At 40.9% G+C, this 16,755-nt stretch overlaps 1 protein-coding gene across 1 annotated transcript in view; it reads left to right on the forward strand.

Moving 5' to 3' along the window:
* prss12 (serine protease 12) overlaps window positions 1-16,755 on the forward strand; it is a 142,820-nt gene that overhangs the window by 78,484 nt on the left and 47,581 nt on the right. The window contains exons 6-8 of the mRNA XM_048604917.1: window positions 11,398-11,576; window positions 12,488-12,629; window positions 16,518-16,720. Coding sequence (XP_048460874.1) covers window positions 11,398-11,576; window positions 12,488-12,629; window positions 16,518-16,720 — 524 coding nt within the window. The remainder of the gene's footprint in view (window positions 1-11,397; window positions 11,577-12,487; window positions 12,630-16,517; window positions 16,721-16,755) is intronic.

Below are 16,755 nucleotides of genomic sequence, written 5' to 3' on the forward strand. Positions count from 1 at the left end.
TGCTGTGTTCATCCAGCCCTGCACCTTGTTTTCCCAAAGGAAACCTTTGCCTTTTACTTCATATTGAATGGTTAAACCAAGATTGGAAAACTACATTAAAAAGGCACTTACGTTTGTTCACAAACTTGCATCTAAATACCCTTTAACAATTTAAATTTTTATAGTCTCCTCCATTTGTTGCCTAATACTCTGATCACATAGTTTCCCTACAGTGGGAAACAGGCCATTCAGCCCAACAAGTCCACACATACTCTCTGAAGAGCATCCCACCCAGACTCACCCCCCCACCCTATCCCTGTAACTCTGTATTCCCCATGGCTAATCTACCTAACCTACACACCCCTGGAGACTCTGGGCAATTTAGCATGGCCAATCTACCTAACCTGTACACCTTTGGACTGTGGGAGGAAACCAGAGCACCCAGCAGAAACCCACGCAGACACAGGGAGAATGTGCAAACTCCACACAGACAGTCACCCAATGCCAGAATTGAACATGGGTCCCTGGTGCTGTGGGGTAGCAGTGCTAACCACTGAACCACTGTGCTGCACAGTTTACATAGTTATTCTTATTAATTTTAACAAATGTAAGTGGTGAAAATTAGGGGGACATCTGTAATCCATCCTTCAGCTAATGCACCAAAGTTTTCCTTTCTCTCTGCTGGGAGTTATCTGTTGAAAAACACATGGCAAAACTGATCTCTGCCATTACACTCTTCATTTTGACCTGAATGTCCCTCACTAAAGGTATGATAGAATCAGTATTTAACTAAAACTGTAGTTCTCATTATTCATGCTCTGTAATGTTGTAAAAGTACTGTCCAAACAGTTTCATTCTGACGAAGAAGCATATGTAAGAATTGTGGATTGTAAAACAATGAAAGCATTTCCATTTACCTTGCAATGATAATAGCTCAGTAAACGGTCTGGCCCAATTTTCTTGCTTCACAGCTATATCCTTTAATATCTTTCACCTTTAAGTGTTTAAGAAACTTCCTCAACTGTGATAAATAATTCAGTTTCAATGGCTACTTGTGGTTACACATTTTGCATTCTACTCAACTGTTTCAGGGTCAAATGTTCTCCTAACATCCCACTTTCAGCTTTTGGGTATTAACCCAAGTTTACATTCCTGTGAGATATTCACTGGTCAGAGGAAATAATCTTACACTATTTATTCTCTCAAATCTTTCCACATTCCTATTCAATCCCCACTAACCTTCTCTGCTCCAGTGCTGACAGCCCTGGATTTTCAATTTTCTCGACTTAACCATACACTGTCAGCACTGTGTCATTTAATAAATTCAGCTTGTAACTTTTTCATGCCTTTAATACTGCATCCACAGCAGTGTTTTATACATTTCACACAATACACCAGTCTTAACAATGAGCTTCCAACTCTAATTCCACTTTGTCATAAAAACCAGGTTTTATCCATCTGTCTCCTGCTCCTAATAGGCCCACTGCTCCAAAGTCTCAACTTTATTTTCATGTTTAAATCCCAGCATTGTTCTGTTCCTCTGCTTTTCAACATCCTAAGCAGTCCAGAACCCCTTCAAACAATCCGTTTCACTCATTTTAACTTACTGTAATGGCCCAGCCTCTCTCCCATTCTTCAAATCATTGTGGCCATCTCTTCAGCCTACAGATCCTACTCTTCAGAATATCATCCTTAAATGCATTTGCTCTGCCACCTTTCTCATTATTGAAACCTACTTCGTTGTCCATCTTTCATCTTTCTTTATTCAGCAGCAACTTAGTGAAGCACTGGGGATTTTGTTTTCTGTATGAAAGGTGCAAAATGAATGCAGATTTTTGTAGTTGAATCCTTGTTCAAACAATAATTGTATTAAAATGTTTTGATTTACACAGAACTTTGATATTTGGAGAAACCGATTGGATAAGGCTGGGAACAGGTTTTATGATCATAGTGCATGATTAAGCCTTGCCTGGTTGTTTTGAAAGATGGAACAAACAAATTTTGTGCTTCCTGCTCATCCAGATGATTACAGCATGCAGGCAATATTAAGCACTCTATTGAGTGTCTATAAGTCTGAGTTAACAGTACCAGATGCTGTAATGAATTCAAGCTCATGTTTTTTAAAAGGGCAGCCTTTTAGAGGGAAGTGCATTTTCGATGGAGAAGGTGATGGAATGCATTGCCCAAGTGACTTTGACTTGGAAACATAGGAATTTTACAGCTTGGCATAAAGCAGATTTCATTGTTCTTTAACACAACATTGGAAGCCTTGACGCTGGTGGTGAATAGAAGGGGAGATGTCCATTACCCACTGGAGACCAGGAGGATCTCCAAATAAACTCAGACAAGACAATAGGAGGTTAATTCCAGGAGTGTAATCCTGAGCATCAGGATGCGGTGCTATGGACCCGACCAAACCCCTTCAAAACATATTAGAAGGTAGTCTAGGCCCTAACTTTTTCTTGTTTCAAAGGTAAGTGTCAGGTGTTACGTTCCAGATGCAATTCAATTGGTCAAACTACTCGACTTTATTTTTATGCTACAGTTAATATACAGACAAAATAAATACAAAAGGAAATAATTGGCTTAACTCCATAGAAATGCTTATAAAGTGCTACTAATTAACTGCTCCACTATAGTAACATCACATAAACACGCCCTTGGCAAAGGCAAATTCAGTAAAATAGATTGTCTCACATGCAATTCTAGCAGCAGGAAGAGAACCTAAGCTTTGAGCTGTAACAAAGAGAGGGATAAAAATTTCCACATCCAGCTTCAAGACTCCAGCAACTGCTGAAAGTCCTGGTTCTATGGGACCTTGACCCCGCCCATTCAGGCTGCTTCTATTGTCCCAAGGACTCTCAAGCTGTTTACTCTATTGGCTTTGAGCGGACTGTTCATGACCTTTGTCTCAACCTTTCTTCATAAAACAAAAGGACAAAATACAAAGCCATAGTATTATCACAGCAGTCATCAAGGAAGTTAACTGACCTCACACAAGTGGTTAAAGCTAATGGATGCATTTTCAAATGTCAGGTTTCCTTACCAAATGCACCACTAACCTCACATACTCAATTCACTGCATCACCATCGCTCACCTATCGGCAATCTCCACAAAATCGTAACTCATATTTCACATGCATAGCTTCATTTCACTCTCACACACTTAACACTGCTGCAAACCTCAAACCTCAAACCCACATCTCACACCTTGTACATTCCCACCACATATTCAACCATTAAAGCCACATTACCTTAAACATTATACCACATTCAATAGTACACTTTTCTCTATCTTGCAGGACAAGATAGCATGTAATCAAAGGGACCAGCACCTGAACAATGGGGATAGGCATATTGCATGACCTTATCATAACTGTGGACGTGGTGCTTACCAATTGTAAGGCTGAACCATATGGGTGAATCTAATGGTATACTCGTATCTCCCATATCCCAGTTTCTTCTCATTGTACACCATTTCAGATTCTCAAGCTGCACATCATTTAATCATGCATCTCTTGTTTTTGCCACTCCTCTCACCTCAATCATACTCTTGTGCCTTTCTCCTCTCAAAGATCCAAGAATAACCACTTGACCAGGCAATAGTGCAGGAGTGTGAAATGGAAGAAGAACATAAGAACATAAGGGCCAGGAGCAGGGGTAGGCAATTCAGCCCCTTGAACCTGCTCTGTCATTTAATAGAATCATGGCTGATCTCATCACAGTCTCAGCTCCAATTTCCTGCAACTTCCCCATAACCCTTCAGCCCATTACTAATTAAAAATCTGCCCATCTCCTCCTTAAATTTACTCCATGTCCCAGAGATTTACAAAGATGAAACACCATCAATTAATCTCATGTTTCTAGCCATCAACTTACATGCATTTATTTTATAAGGCAACCTAATTTTGGGATCAGTGTGGGTGAAACACTGGGCATGAGGGGCCTACAGCAAGGCTGGTAGAAAGATTGTTCTGGTGCCAGCTCACCAGGGGTGAATTTTGCCGCAGGGAGTCAGGTGGGGACAATAGAAAAGTCTGATGCCTCATTGACTTACTTGGTGCATTGTCTATGCTCACAGTTTGTTGTCAGTGTAAAGAGCAAGGAGGAGTCTGACATCAATTTGGCAGAGAATTAGTGAAGGGCTTGGAGCCCATTCTTCCAAGCATGAAAGGACGGCTAACTCCACGAAAGCACTTGCAGAACCAATCATAATCCCACTTCTAATGGCTGGTGTCTCAACTTCCACTGGAGTACCAGAAGTGGGAGCATTGTTAAGCAAACAATGAGGTGTCAAGTGGCATGTGACTCTCATCATATTCCTGCTGCCTATGTGTGTTTGAGATGTGCATTGGAATTAGGATCCAAGTAGTTAGCAGATAGCTGTTATCGGCTAGTAGCCAATCTCTGCCTTTATATCAACATTCCTATTCAGTTGCATAACGTGCTTAGCATGATCACACAACAAATGTGCATCCAGCAAATGGAATTGTTTGCAGTTGCAGTCCATATATCTGCATTTCGCAAACGTGTGCAATTAGTGACATTCTGCACCGCGATGAAGCCTGCTATCTTGGTAAAGCCACAAGCATGTTGCTCCCGAGATAGTAGGAACTGCAGATGCTGGAGAATCTGAGATAAAAAGATGTAGAGCTGGATGAACACAGCAGGCCAAGCAGCATCAGAGGAGCAGGAAGGCTGACATTTCGGGCCTAGAACCTTCTTCAGAAAAGCTCCCGCTTCTCTTTGGAAAGTGATCGTCCAATATATACCGCTCTCCTGCTAGATCATCAAGGTCACTTCTGCAGCGGTTGAGATGTTAAGGATTTCACCTGCTCCAGCCTAGAAGGATTGCGACACACACAAGCAGATGGTCACAGTATGTCTATCTGCAAAAGATGACAGTGTTCAGTCAACTCACCTTTCATAAAACAGTGACATCTCATGTCATTTCTCAGTAGGGTTGAGACAAGAGAATTATTTCTCAAAGACCTTGGGTAGATATAGCATCCTACTAATAGCTATTCTGCTTGTCCTTCCCTCCTGTCTTTGAGCACCATATTCTCCTATATTGGCTGTGCTCAATCTCATTGTTGAATTTGCAGATAGAGCAGATGACTCTACACCACTCATAACTGGAAACAAGTGTTCTGAGCCGTAGCCTTGAAGTGAGAGCAAAGTTGTTCATCATGCACATCACTCCCTGTAGACCTCACCAATTTTAAGTAGCAGTCTTATCACCAAACACTTCAATTGATCTTGTAGCAGCCAGGAGAAGTCAATCAGCAACTAATCAAAAAGTAATTGATAATACTTTTAAATAGCACAAAGGTAAGGGGTCCTTCACGCTATTGAATGTGTGTACTGTTACATGAAATGAGAAGAAGATTTGGCTGAAATGTTCAGGTCAAAAAAATAGCACTAAGGAATTAAGTCAGTATTACACACTGGTTAACATCATGATCTACCAAATCTGTAAAGATTCTGGCCGTTCCCCAACACCCTCACCAACATGGCATCACCATGACTGTAGCTGAATGAACCCAAAAGGGCACATACGGTGCTGAAGCTATGGGCTCATTGGAGGCTGAGTGATTTGACCCAACCTGGTCTGACATGGATCAATTTGCTTTGAGAATATTGGTTGTGATTCATTAATCTATGTCTAATAATGGTCTTTGTAGAGAAACGTTTTGTTCCCATTTTTAATAAATATGCCCAATTTTGAGTCTGTTGACTGCCGAGGCTTTAAATTGTAGGTTTTCTCAACAGTTCTCTCTACCTCTGCAACCTCTTGAAAGCTACTCCATAAACCCCATTCCTTTTACCAAGCCTTTTGCTGTTGTCCTATAATTTCTTTACCTGGCTCAACTCCAGATTCTATCAGATTAAGCTCCTGGTAAGTATCTTGAGGCATTTTTATTATGATAAACACTATGTAAATACATTTGTTTAAATTAAAGAGTTTAAATGACCAGTTTCATTTGTAGTAGGAAAATAGCATCATTTTCTTCACACTTTTATTTATTTGACAAGAAATCTGTTTATTTTTCATTGATTTAATTTGATTTGATTTGATTTATTGTCGTGGCATGTACCTAAGTACAGTGAAAGGTTTTGTTTTGTGAACAGTACAGGCAGATCGTAGTAAACAAGGACATACAGATCATAGGGTGCTCAGACAGAGCGAGGCATACAAGGTTACTGTTGCACAGGAGGTGCACAAAGCAAGATCGACATTAGCAAGATCATGTTATTTGAAGTTAGAGAGGTTACAGCAGTTATTAAATGTTGTGCAGTGAAAGACGACCAGAAGGCGTAATACAGGAACTTTCTGTGCTGTCTGTGCATCAACTGCCTACTGATGGCCCTTGTTCCCATGTTTGCTATTCCTTGGGACAATGTATGAATTGTCTTGGGGAGTTTGTTCAAACATTGTTTGCAGCAGCAGATGCTTCTGAATTATTAACTCAGAGATTTGTGAATTCAGCTCCCAGCTGTGACTAATTTGAAACTGACCTTGTTTCTGTGTTGAGTTTTAGCAGTTCTCAGCTGATCTGTTAAAAGGAGCGCTGCACACTGGAGCAGTAGTTGATTCTGTCTTTGGGGACAGGGTGGGGGATGTTGAAGGATATTCTCAGAGGCCTGCCTTACTGAACCACATCATGTGAATAATCAAGTGGATCATGAATGGTGCCTGTGAATTATAAATTAAGCTTTAGCAATAGGAGGGCATGTGTGCAGCAGAGTGAGATACAGAGCTGTCTTTTCAACCACTTGCCCCTAAGGTTCAAGATTGGTGCATATGGAGGTAAGAATAGTTCACAGTTTAGTCAGTTCCTAATGAATGAAATAACCGCTCACATACAGCACTAATGTTTAACAATGCAAATGAATAGAAAAATGTTTGGTACTGATTTTTTTTTAAAACCATACACACACACATATACATATCATTGAAGTAATGGTATAATTCTGATTCCCTTGTGTCAGCTGAATACTTTAACAGAACAGGCAATGGCAGTGAATTCCATTCAGGAAAATATGGGTTTTATCTTTTAACTTTTCCATCTGTTCAGAATGGAAGTTAATGATTCTTGGGAAAAATATTTCCTTAAAGGAAAAAAGTAGCTATACATCTGAGTACTCCCCAAGGAGGGTCTTTTCTTTAAATTTAACTCTATAAAAACTATCAGGTTCCACAGGAAATTCCAGCCTTAAGTCTGTAATATGGCATTTTATCAATTTCCTTTTGAGAATTCACATATACATTTTGACTGGAGATTCAATGGGGCAGATTTTGACTCTGTGATAGTGTACAAAAGGTGATAGCAAATCTTTTTATTTGTATATTATACAATTTTTATTTGTATAATTGATAATGTCCCAGCTAATTGTTTTTCCCATTTTGAAAACAATTTCCAGTTCATATATTTTGGAAAGTGATACTAAGTGCCTCTGCAATCTCTTGCTCACTTCCCTCCAGTATTCTGGGACCAGGACCACGTATGCTTGGTGATATTTCAGGAGGTGTAAACATGGGGAATGTGTACAAATCTGGTGGGAAATAAATCCCTTCCCTATCCAACTACTGAGATATAAGTCATGGATACCCACATCACAGGCTTAGGAACCTTTTTTCATTTTCCAGTCTCCACCATCATAGTTAACTCCATTTACTGACAGAAAAGGGCTCATAGTGCACCGTAGACTAGCAGGAACTATCACACTGAGAAAATGTTTGGAGCAAGTGGTCTTATCAGAAAGATTTGATGCTTCTGAAGGATTCTTTCCTTATTTTCATCCTTTCTATTCTGACAGTAGTGGGCTTCCTCTTTCTGGTAGGAATCCTGCCAAAAGCCTGTTTTACACAAGACAAAAAGTACCCCCCCTCCAACAAAAAATGGGCAGAACTTTAGACACCAATACGTCTGTTCAGATGACAAATGATATGTTAACCTTCATTCGAAAAGGATCTGAGTGCTGTTGCCAAGACATTTTGTTTCAATCACATGGAGCATTGGACACAAATGGCACGTGGGGTAGCTTGTGCAGTTCTTGTCCCCTTGCCTAAGGAAGGATATGCTTGCCAAAGAGGGAGAGCAGCAGACGGTTTCCTGGGATAGTGAGGCTTTCTTAGGAAGAAAGGTTGAGGTTCTGGTGTTTAGAAAAATGAGACGCAATCTCATAGAATGTATTAAATTCTTAAAAGGGAAAGGTAAAGTTGCTGTGGTCCTACTGGACTATGGGTCTGCACTCTTATTAGAGAGAAACAACATGTGGTGATTTAACCTGCGGGTTATCATGCCTCAGGTGAGGGGAGAGGCTGAGAAGAAGAGTCCTTCATAGGAACCTGAGCCGGTACAGGGATTGAACGCCCGATATTGGTGTCACTCTGCCTTGCAAACCTGCTGTCTGTTCATGGGATGTGGATGTTGCTGGTTGGGCCAGTATTTATTGCAGCTTGAACTGACTAGCTTGCTAGGGCCTGTTAAGATCCTGCTTTTGCACCTGGTGTTGAAGGTAGGACAGACCAGGTAAGGATAGTGTATTTCCTTCCCTAAAGGATATTAGTGAATGAGATGGGGTTTTGCAACAATCAGTAGTGGTTATATAGTCACTGTTGTGCTAGCTTTTAATTCCCACTTTTCATTGATTCATATGTCACCAGCTACCAATGTTAGATTTGAACCACTGTCCCAGAGCAATAGATTAGGTCTCTGGATTACAAGTCCAGTGATAATATGATTATGCCACTGCTTCCTCTAAACAGTGTCACAGGATTCTTGCTGGGCAGTGGCAAGTTTTCAGTTGATGGTGATTAACAGTCTTTTAAGAATGGTGTCTGCAACAGGAATGTTGTTCGATTCCAGGATATTTGATCAATTACGAGTTGTTCCAGGAACGGTGTGTGGTACAATGGGGTGGAAATCAGATGAAGTGCACGCTATTGGGCAGAAATAGCAATTCATGCAATGGGTTTGGCTAGATTCACAAGAAAACCCACTCTGCCTCATGGCAAGAATCTTTCACATCGACTCAATGCATTAAGTCAAAAGTCACTGAGTCAAAAAACAGTAAGATATAGCTAAACATGTTTTGAAGTTGTAAAATTACGTACTGAGACAAATTTATATCAGTTTGAAACAACTTGAGGGCTAATTAGGTTTGGATGTCAGTTCAGCTTACATCTCTTCTAAATGTGTGTTGTGTAGAATTATAGGTTTACAGTGGGTGGGAGTTATTGAAGTTATTAAGAGTAATAGGAGGTCTTGCAGCACATTCATAGTATCCCTATTTTTGAGCCAGAAGCTCTCCGTTCAAGGCCTGTTTTGGGACCTGGTGGTTTAAAAAGGTGTGTTTATTACACAGCAAAGCAAAATTGAGCATCCACTTGAAAAACCTGGAGGAAAAGTTCTAGGTCCGGCAAGTGATAGAAAGAAAATTGGAGTCTCTACATCATCATTCATAGCTACAACATATATTTAAAAGGGTATGTTACCCCAACCACTCAGACTCCTTTGATGGGGTTAGGGGAGGGAGTGACTGCGCAGTTGAGTAGATGGCTGACATCGCCATCTTGATGCCAAAAGCAAAGGATTGGTTTAACCGTTTTGACTCGGGTGGATTTGGGGCCTGCCTCCTTGCCCATTCTGTGGTAGAGGCTGTGGTACTGTGGCCCTGCCTTAGACAGAGAGCCGAAGCAAAAGTTGTAATTGATATGATTTGATTGGATTTGATTTGATTTGATTTATTGTTGTCATATGTACCAAGATACAGTGAGAAGTATTGTTTTGAGTGCTATCCAGACAAATCATAACTTACCTAAGTATATATCAGGGTAATAGAATAAAATACAGAATATAGTGTTGCAGCTACAGAGAAGGTATAGAGAAAGGTCAACTCTAATATATGAAAGGTCTGTTTGTAAGTCTGATAATTGTGGGGAAGAAGCTGTTCTTGAAGGGTCAAACAATCTCTGGAGCCGTAAAACACTTAAAGCCAAACTAATCAAATATGTCAAAAGCAAAATACTTCCAATAGCAAAAAACGTTCAAGAAACAAATACTCAGCAGATCTGGCAGCATCGGTGGGGGAAGAAGCAGAATGGGTATTGTCAGGTCCATGACCTTGCATCAGAATGCTAATTCCAGAGATGAAATGTTGAACTTTTGTTCTCTGTCCATTGATGCTGTCAGACCCACTCAAACATTTGTTATTTTATTTCATAGTGCTGTCTGAATCTCTCTGATGCATTACTGTCTAAGAATACTCCACTGTCTTATGCTGCATGATTCTAGTGTTGTCTGGTGGATGAATGATCACTTGTTTCCAATGAAAGCCCTTTCATTTAGACAGGTAGTTTTGAGATGGAAAACATCATGAAATAATATTTATAGAGCAGAATCAGTGAACGATTTATCTTCAGTTCCTACTATGGTGTTGAACATGGGTGATTGTAAAATCTAATAATACCCAGTGCTGATTTCAATTATGCCACATGATAACAGCAGTGAATCTACACAATAGTTTGTATCTTTTATAGACCTGTCAGACCTAAACATAAGATATTATTTTTCTGCAGGTGCCATAATATTTTATGAGATGATATTTCCAATTTTTAATATAATTCTTTTCTTGATTTTCTTACACTAAAATTCCATGAAATTCCCAGGTGTTCTCTCAGATTCCTACAATAACTGCAGGGATGTCTCCAAAAATAATGTATATAGCACTGTCACTGCTTTCGATCTGAAGGATGCTGGGAACTACTAGTGGGAGATCCTGGAGCGATGGCAAAACTCTATAGCCCTTCAATGGCACAGAACCCTTTCTAACTGAGAGGAGAAGCAGATAACCCTTTGGGGTGATAGGCGATAACCTGGTGATAGGTTTTCCATAATTGTACTCTGTAAGTCAGTTCAAAGGAAAGCCCAATGTGAATGTCCAGCCTGTTAATCTTTTATCAATGTAGATAGTGAAGTTTGTGGCATTTGTTTATCCCTTTCTATTCGCAGCATATCTGAGATCAAGGGCTTCCAATCAGGCGTGCGAATACAGCACAACACATTGGATCTCCATCAGTATGTTCTATAATACAATACGTGGCACAATTTCAAAAGCTTGCATTTGACCACAATCTTCTAACCTCAGATGCATTTTTTTGCTTGGAACAGCTCCTTGATGTCCTCAGTACTTCCTCACTGTCTCAGTTTACACCAATTCTACATCCAAAATGGATCGCAGTCTTTAGGTTTGTATTAACAGCTGTATGATTAGAATGGAGACCAGCAGAAGTTGATCCATGACTGTAATGTTCTGTTGTCCCACAGGGTAACTGGTAGCAGATAAAACTAATAGTGAAACACGGCATGGGTTTTAAATGTTTATTTGCCATTTTTTCCCTCCACCCCACAGTAGTTCAGCCAAGGCACAGCCACTGGCCTATTTTGGAGAAGGTTCTGGTCCGATATTACTGGATGATGTGCAGTGCACAGGGAATGAACTATCTATAGACCAGTGTCCCAAGAGCTTGTGGGGTGACCACAACTGTGGGCACAAGGAAGATGCAGGTGTTTCCTGCAATCCTGTCAGAAGTAAGTAGAGAAGATCAAACAATTTTTACCTTAATTAATTGTAGTAAGTGTATATCGCAGTGAACAGGTACGGCATTGTACAGCAGTCTAAAGCTTCATTTCAATTAGTAAATTATAACATTTTTGGTATAGATTAAGGAACAAAATCAATAACTATGGTACAATAATAAAGTTTTAATGGTAATGAGGGAAAATTGTGCCTCAGCATCCTACAGATTTTTCCTTGATTTCTGCACAGTAAGACTGAAAAAAGTTCGGAAGATTTGAGACTGATGTTTTATAAACTCGGTTTTATTCCTGTACTTTGCACTTTCAAAAGGAGAAACTGAGGGTTCTGAGAGGAACAGTCCCTGAGCAGCTTTCAGAATGAGTTAATGTAGAGGCGCATTCTGATTCTCAGTACACAATGCCAGATTATTTATAGTGTTTCTCCTGTGTGTTTGAATTGGAAAGGTGCAGTTGCTCTTATTTTTGTTCTTGCGTAGTCAGTGGAGAGGGAATAGATGTGCTTGAGTTTTATTCATCAAAAATATGCACGGCATCAATTGTCCAAAAACTAAGTAATAAAAGTTCTCAAATGTAATAGATAGGCCCTATATGCTTGCAGCATCTGTTTCCAATGGTCATTTGGAGACCTCTCAGACTGAAGTAATGAAACGCATAAACTGCAACAATTCTTGTTTCATAGAGGAGAAAATTACAGTTTTGTAATTGACAGCACTGCATGAATTTGCTTGTAGTATTTTAATATCAAGCGTTGAACTACAGTTATCTTAAACTAATAATTATTAGCATAAGTTTAAACAAATTTTACTTTTCTATTTAATTAAGTTACACTTAGAAACAACTGGACGCTTTGATTTTTTTATAGTGTATCAGATATCCTGACTACAGCCCTTTGTATTGTTCAGATGGTGCTGTGCGCCTGGTTGGAGGAGAGGGCAGCCATGAAGGACGACTTGAGGTGTATTACGGTGGCCAGTGGGGAACTGTCTGTGATGATGGATGGACAGAGCAGAATGCTCAAGTTGTTTGTAGGCAACTGGGATTCAGGTACTGAAAGAGCTTTCTATCTTCAGGTTGTCCATCAAATCAAAGAAAACTGAGAGTGAGAAATTAGAGATATAATTAAAGCCATGTTGAGGCTATGACATTTTTTTAAACTAATTCAGTGTGAAATCACCATTTGTTTTACTGCATGGTATATTGCATAAGCCACCATAGGGAGGATCTTTTAAAAGGAATGTTAGATTTGAAAGGACCGTGATGATTAAAATAAGTTAACTGCAACAGCTAAGGTTACTGAATTAATTATAATTGATCCAGTTATTTTTATAGCAGGTTTGGGTCAAATATTGTGGGAAGTGCAGAGCAATAGTCACATCTTTTTGGGATTTTTAATGACTGGTAATGTGACTTATGCGGTGATCTGGGTGATCTTGTGTTTTGATGAGAGATGAGTGTGGCTATAAATGTGACTAATGTGCGGTGTCGGTATCATTTTAAGGTGCATAAAATGCAATTAAGAATTCCAAAAGTAAAGTAGCCAAACCGAAATTTTCAAAAGGCATTTGGAAAGATGATGCACAGAAGATAATTGCACAAGATTAAGCGTCATGGGTTGAGGGTGATAAATTAGTCATGGACTAATTTTTCGCTTCCAATTTCCACCCTTCCCTCACTTTCACCTGGTCCATCTCTGACTCCTCCCTTCCCTTCCTTGACATCTCTGTTTCCATTTCTGGGGATAGTTTGGCCACAAATGTCCACTATAAACCCACTGACTCCCACAACTACCTGGACTATACATCCTCGCACCCTTCTTCCTGTAAAGACTCCACTGCATTCTCTAAGTTCCTCTGTCTCCATTGCATATGTTCAGATTAGGCCAACTTCGACAAGGGAGCCTCCGAAATGCCCACCTTCTTCCTCAACCGAGGATTCCCTAGCACTGTTGTCGACAGAGCCCTCAACCAGGTCTGACGCATCTCCCTCACTTCCGCCCTCACCGCTTCTCTTCCCTCCGACAACAGCTATAGGGTTCCCCTTGTCCTTACCTACCATCCCACCAGCATCCACATCCAGAAAATCATCAGACGCCATTCCCACCACCTCCAGTGAGATGCCACCACCAGACACATATTCCCCTCCCCTCCCTTGTCTGCCTTCTTCAGGGATCGTTCCCTCTAAGATATCCTGGTCCACTCTTCCTTCACTCCCAAAAGCCCCTATAGTCCCATGACACAGTTCCCCTGCAACCGCTGAAGATGTAACACCTGCCTATTTACCACCTCCCTCCGCAGAATCCAAGGGTCCAAATATACCTTCCAGGGGAAGCAGCACTTTACCTCCGTTTCCCAGAATCTAGTCCAGTGCATTCGCTGCTCACAACGTGGTCTCCCCTACATTGGAGAAACAAAGTGTAGACTGAGTGACTGCTTCGCAGAACATCTACGTTCTGCTCGCAAAAAAGACCCTGAACTACCTGTTGCCTACCACTTTAATGCACCACCCTATTCCCTGGTCAAAATCTCTCTCTCTGGCTTGCTGCAATGTTCCAGCAAAGCTCATCGCGAGCTGGAAGAACAACACCCCATTTTCCGCTTGGGGACCCTGCAGGCCTCTGGACTCAATATCGAGTTCAATCATTTTAGGGTTTGTGCTCTCCCATGTCTTAGCCCCCTACCCCACACACCATGCCTTGTTATCACATAGCCTGCCAGTACACACTACCTATTGTTAGTCACTAATAGTTTCCATTAACAGCTATTCACCCTCCCAGCCTGAAGGTTATCATCTCATTTGTCTGTCCAACTGTCCTTCTCTGTCTTTGGGCTCTATCCCCACCTATCGTTTATTCCTTACCCCCTCTCCCCACCCTATCTTCTGCATATAAACCAACATTTTCCTAGCTACCATCAGTTCTGAGGAAGGGACACTGGACCTGAAACATTAACTCTGATTTCTCTTCACGGATGCTGCCAGACCTGCTGAGCTTTTCCAGCAATTTCTGTTTTTGTTATTAGTCATGGATGTAGAATTGGTTAACTTGCAGAAAACAGAAAGGAATGGGCCACTGCTAGGTTGGCAGGTTCTAAGTACCTAACATTTGAAGGATCAATGTCTCTTAGTTATTTCCAAACTATATGAACTGTATTAGATGAGGGCATGAAGAATAATGAATTCAAAATTGCTCATGACACAAAGCTTAGTGGAAAATTAAGCTGTGTGGTTATAAGGAGATCACAGTGTAATGTAGGTGGAGGCAGTGAGGGGAAAGGAGTGAAAGATGTTATTAAACATGAAAAAATGTGAGAAAGGTTAATCGAGCTGTCCAAATATTGGCATGAATGATACTGGTGACCACTGGAGGTGGCTGAGATGAATCAACCACTTGGCACTTCTGGCTGAAGATTGTTGCCCAGTGTGTCGGACTCCCCTATCATTGAAGTTGGAGATATTTGTGGAGCCTCCTCCAGTGAGTTATTTAATTGTCCACCAGTATTCACAACTGAATTGACTGGACTGCAGAGCTTAGATCTGATCCTTCGGTTGTGGAATCCATTAGCCCTGTCTTGCATTGCAGCTAATGCTGTTTGGCATGGAAGTAGTCCTCTTTTGCAGCTTCAGCAGGCTGAAAACTCATTTTTAGGTATTCCTTGTTCCCTTTTACACTCTTCATTGAACAAGGCTTAATCCCCTGGCTTGATGGTTATGGTAAGAGTGGAGGATATGTTGGGCTATGAGTTTGCAGATTGTATTGGAGCACAGTTTTGCTGCTGCTCATTGATGCCCAGTTTCAAGTTGCTTGTTCTGTTCAAAATCTATCCCTTTTAGCATGATGGTAGTTCCATAGAACACAATGCAGATTGTGAAGGCAGGGCTCTTTCTCCATAAAGATTGTGATAGTCACACTCATAGATATTACTTTGGATAGATACATCTGTGTCAGGCAGATTGGTGAGGGTGAGATTGAATATTCAACACTCTCTTTATAGGACTCAACCAGCTCCATTAGTAGTGGTGCTGCCAAACCACTGTTGGTGATTCACATTGAAGTTCCCCCAACCATTGTACATTCCACAGTCTTGCCATGCTCAGTGTTTCCTCCAAGTTCTCAACATGGAATAGTACTGGCATCAGCAGAGGAGAGGTGGGTGACAGTACGTGGTGATCAGCAGAAGGCTTTCTTCCCCATGTTTGACCTGAGACTTCATGGTGTCCGGAGTCAATGTCGAGGACTCTCAAACAGCTCTCTCCTGACTATACACCACCGTGATGCTACCGCATCAGGGATGTGTTGTCTGGTACATTGCAAAGATACAATCCCATGAAAACTGGTTCCAGCCATGCCAGCTGAGCAAGAAGCTTTAGCATGACTCTTTAATGAGGTTTCAGTATCTATGAAGTTTTTGCTGGGGACAAGAGAGGATTGCATCTTTCTCCTTGATATTTTCATGAGATGATTCCAGTACTTGTTGCATAGTGTAATATAGGTTATACTCTCCTTCAGTGTGATCTTCTCTTCTGTTTGTTTCTCAAATTACATTGCAGCCTCTTGTGAATATTGTTAGTTACTGACCTCCACAGTAAGCAAACAGAAAAACATCTTCTGGTCTATCAAGCCAAATTTCACTCTGGAATCTGGCTTGTCAAGTATTAGCATCAGCTGGAATCATAGCAAATGACAAACTAGGACCAAGGGCTAAATGACTGATTCCTATAGAGTGCACTTGTTGACTTCAGGCTACTAGTGGAAAACGTCATTTATACAAAACTTACAGGGAACTGCTCTCTAGGAATTCCAATATTTGCAGCTAATTGATGAAGTTCCTGTCAGTCAGGGAGTTACAAAATTTCTTCAAATATTTCTAATTCTGGATCTTTTAACAGGTTCCTTTAACTGTCGCTTTTCTCCCCCCTCCTTCTCCTGCCTCACAGATATGCACAGAATCCCCTGGAAGGACAGTTTGAAGGAGGCTCTGGGCCCATTTACTTGGATGATGTCCGCTGTTCAGGTCAGGAATCGTCATTGTCTTTTTGCTCAAGAAGTGAATGGGGAAAGCACGATTGCAGTCACCATGAGGACGTGACTGTCATTTGTACACACGATGCTGTGAATGACATCCAGGGAATTCATTTTGGTAAGCAATGGTCAGGACTTGCAGGACCTGCTTTG

This window comes from Rhincodon typus, chromosome 1 (assembly GCF_021869965.1).
Source record: "Rhincodon typus isolate 14 chromosome 1, sRhiTyp1.1, whole genome shotgun sequence".
Classification (NCBI taxonomy): Eukaryota; Metazoa; Chordata; class Chondrichthyes; order Orectolobiformes; family Rhincodontidae; genus Rhincodon; species Rhincodon typus.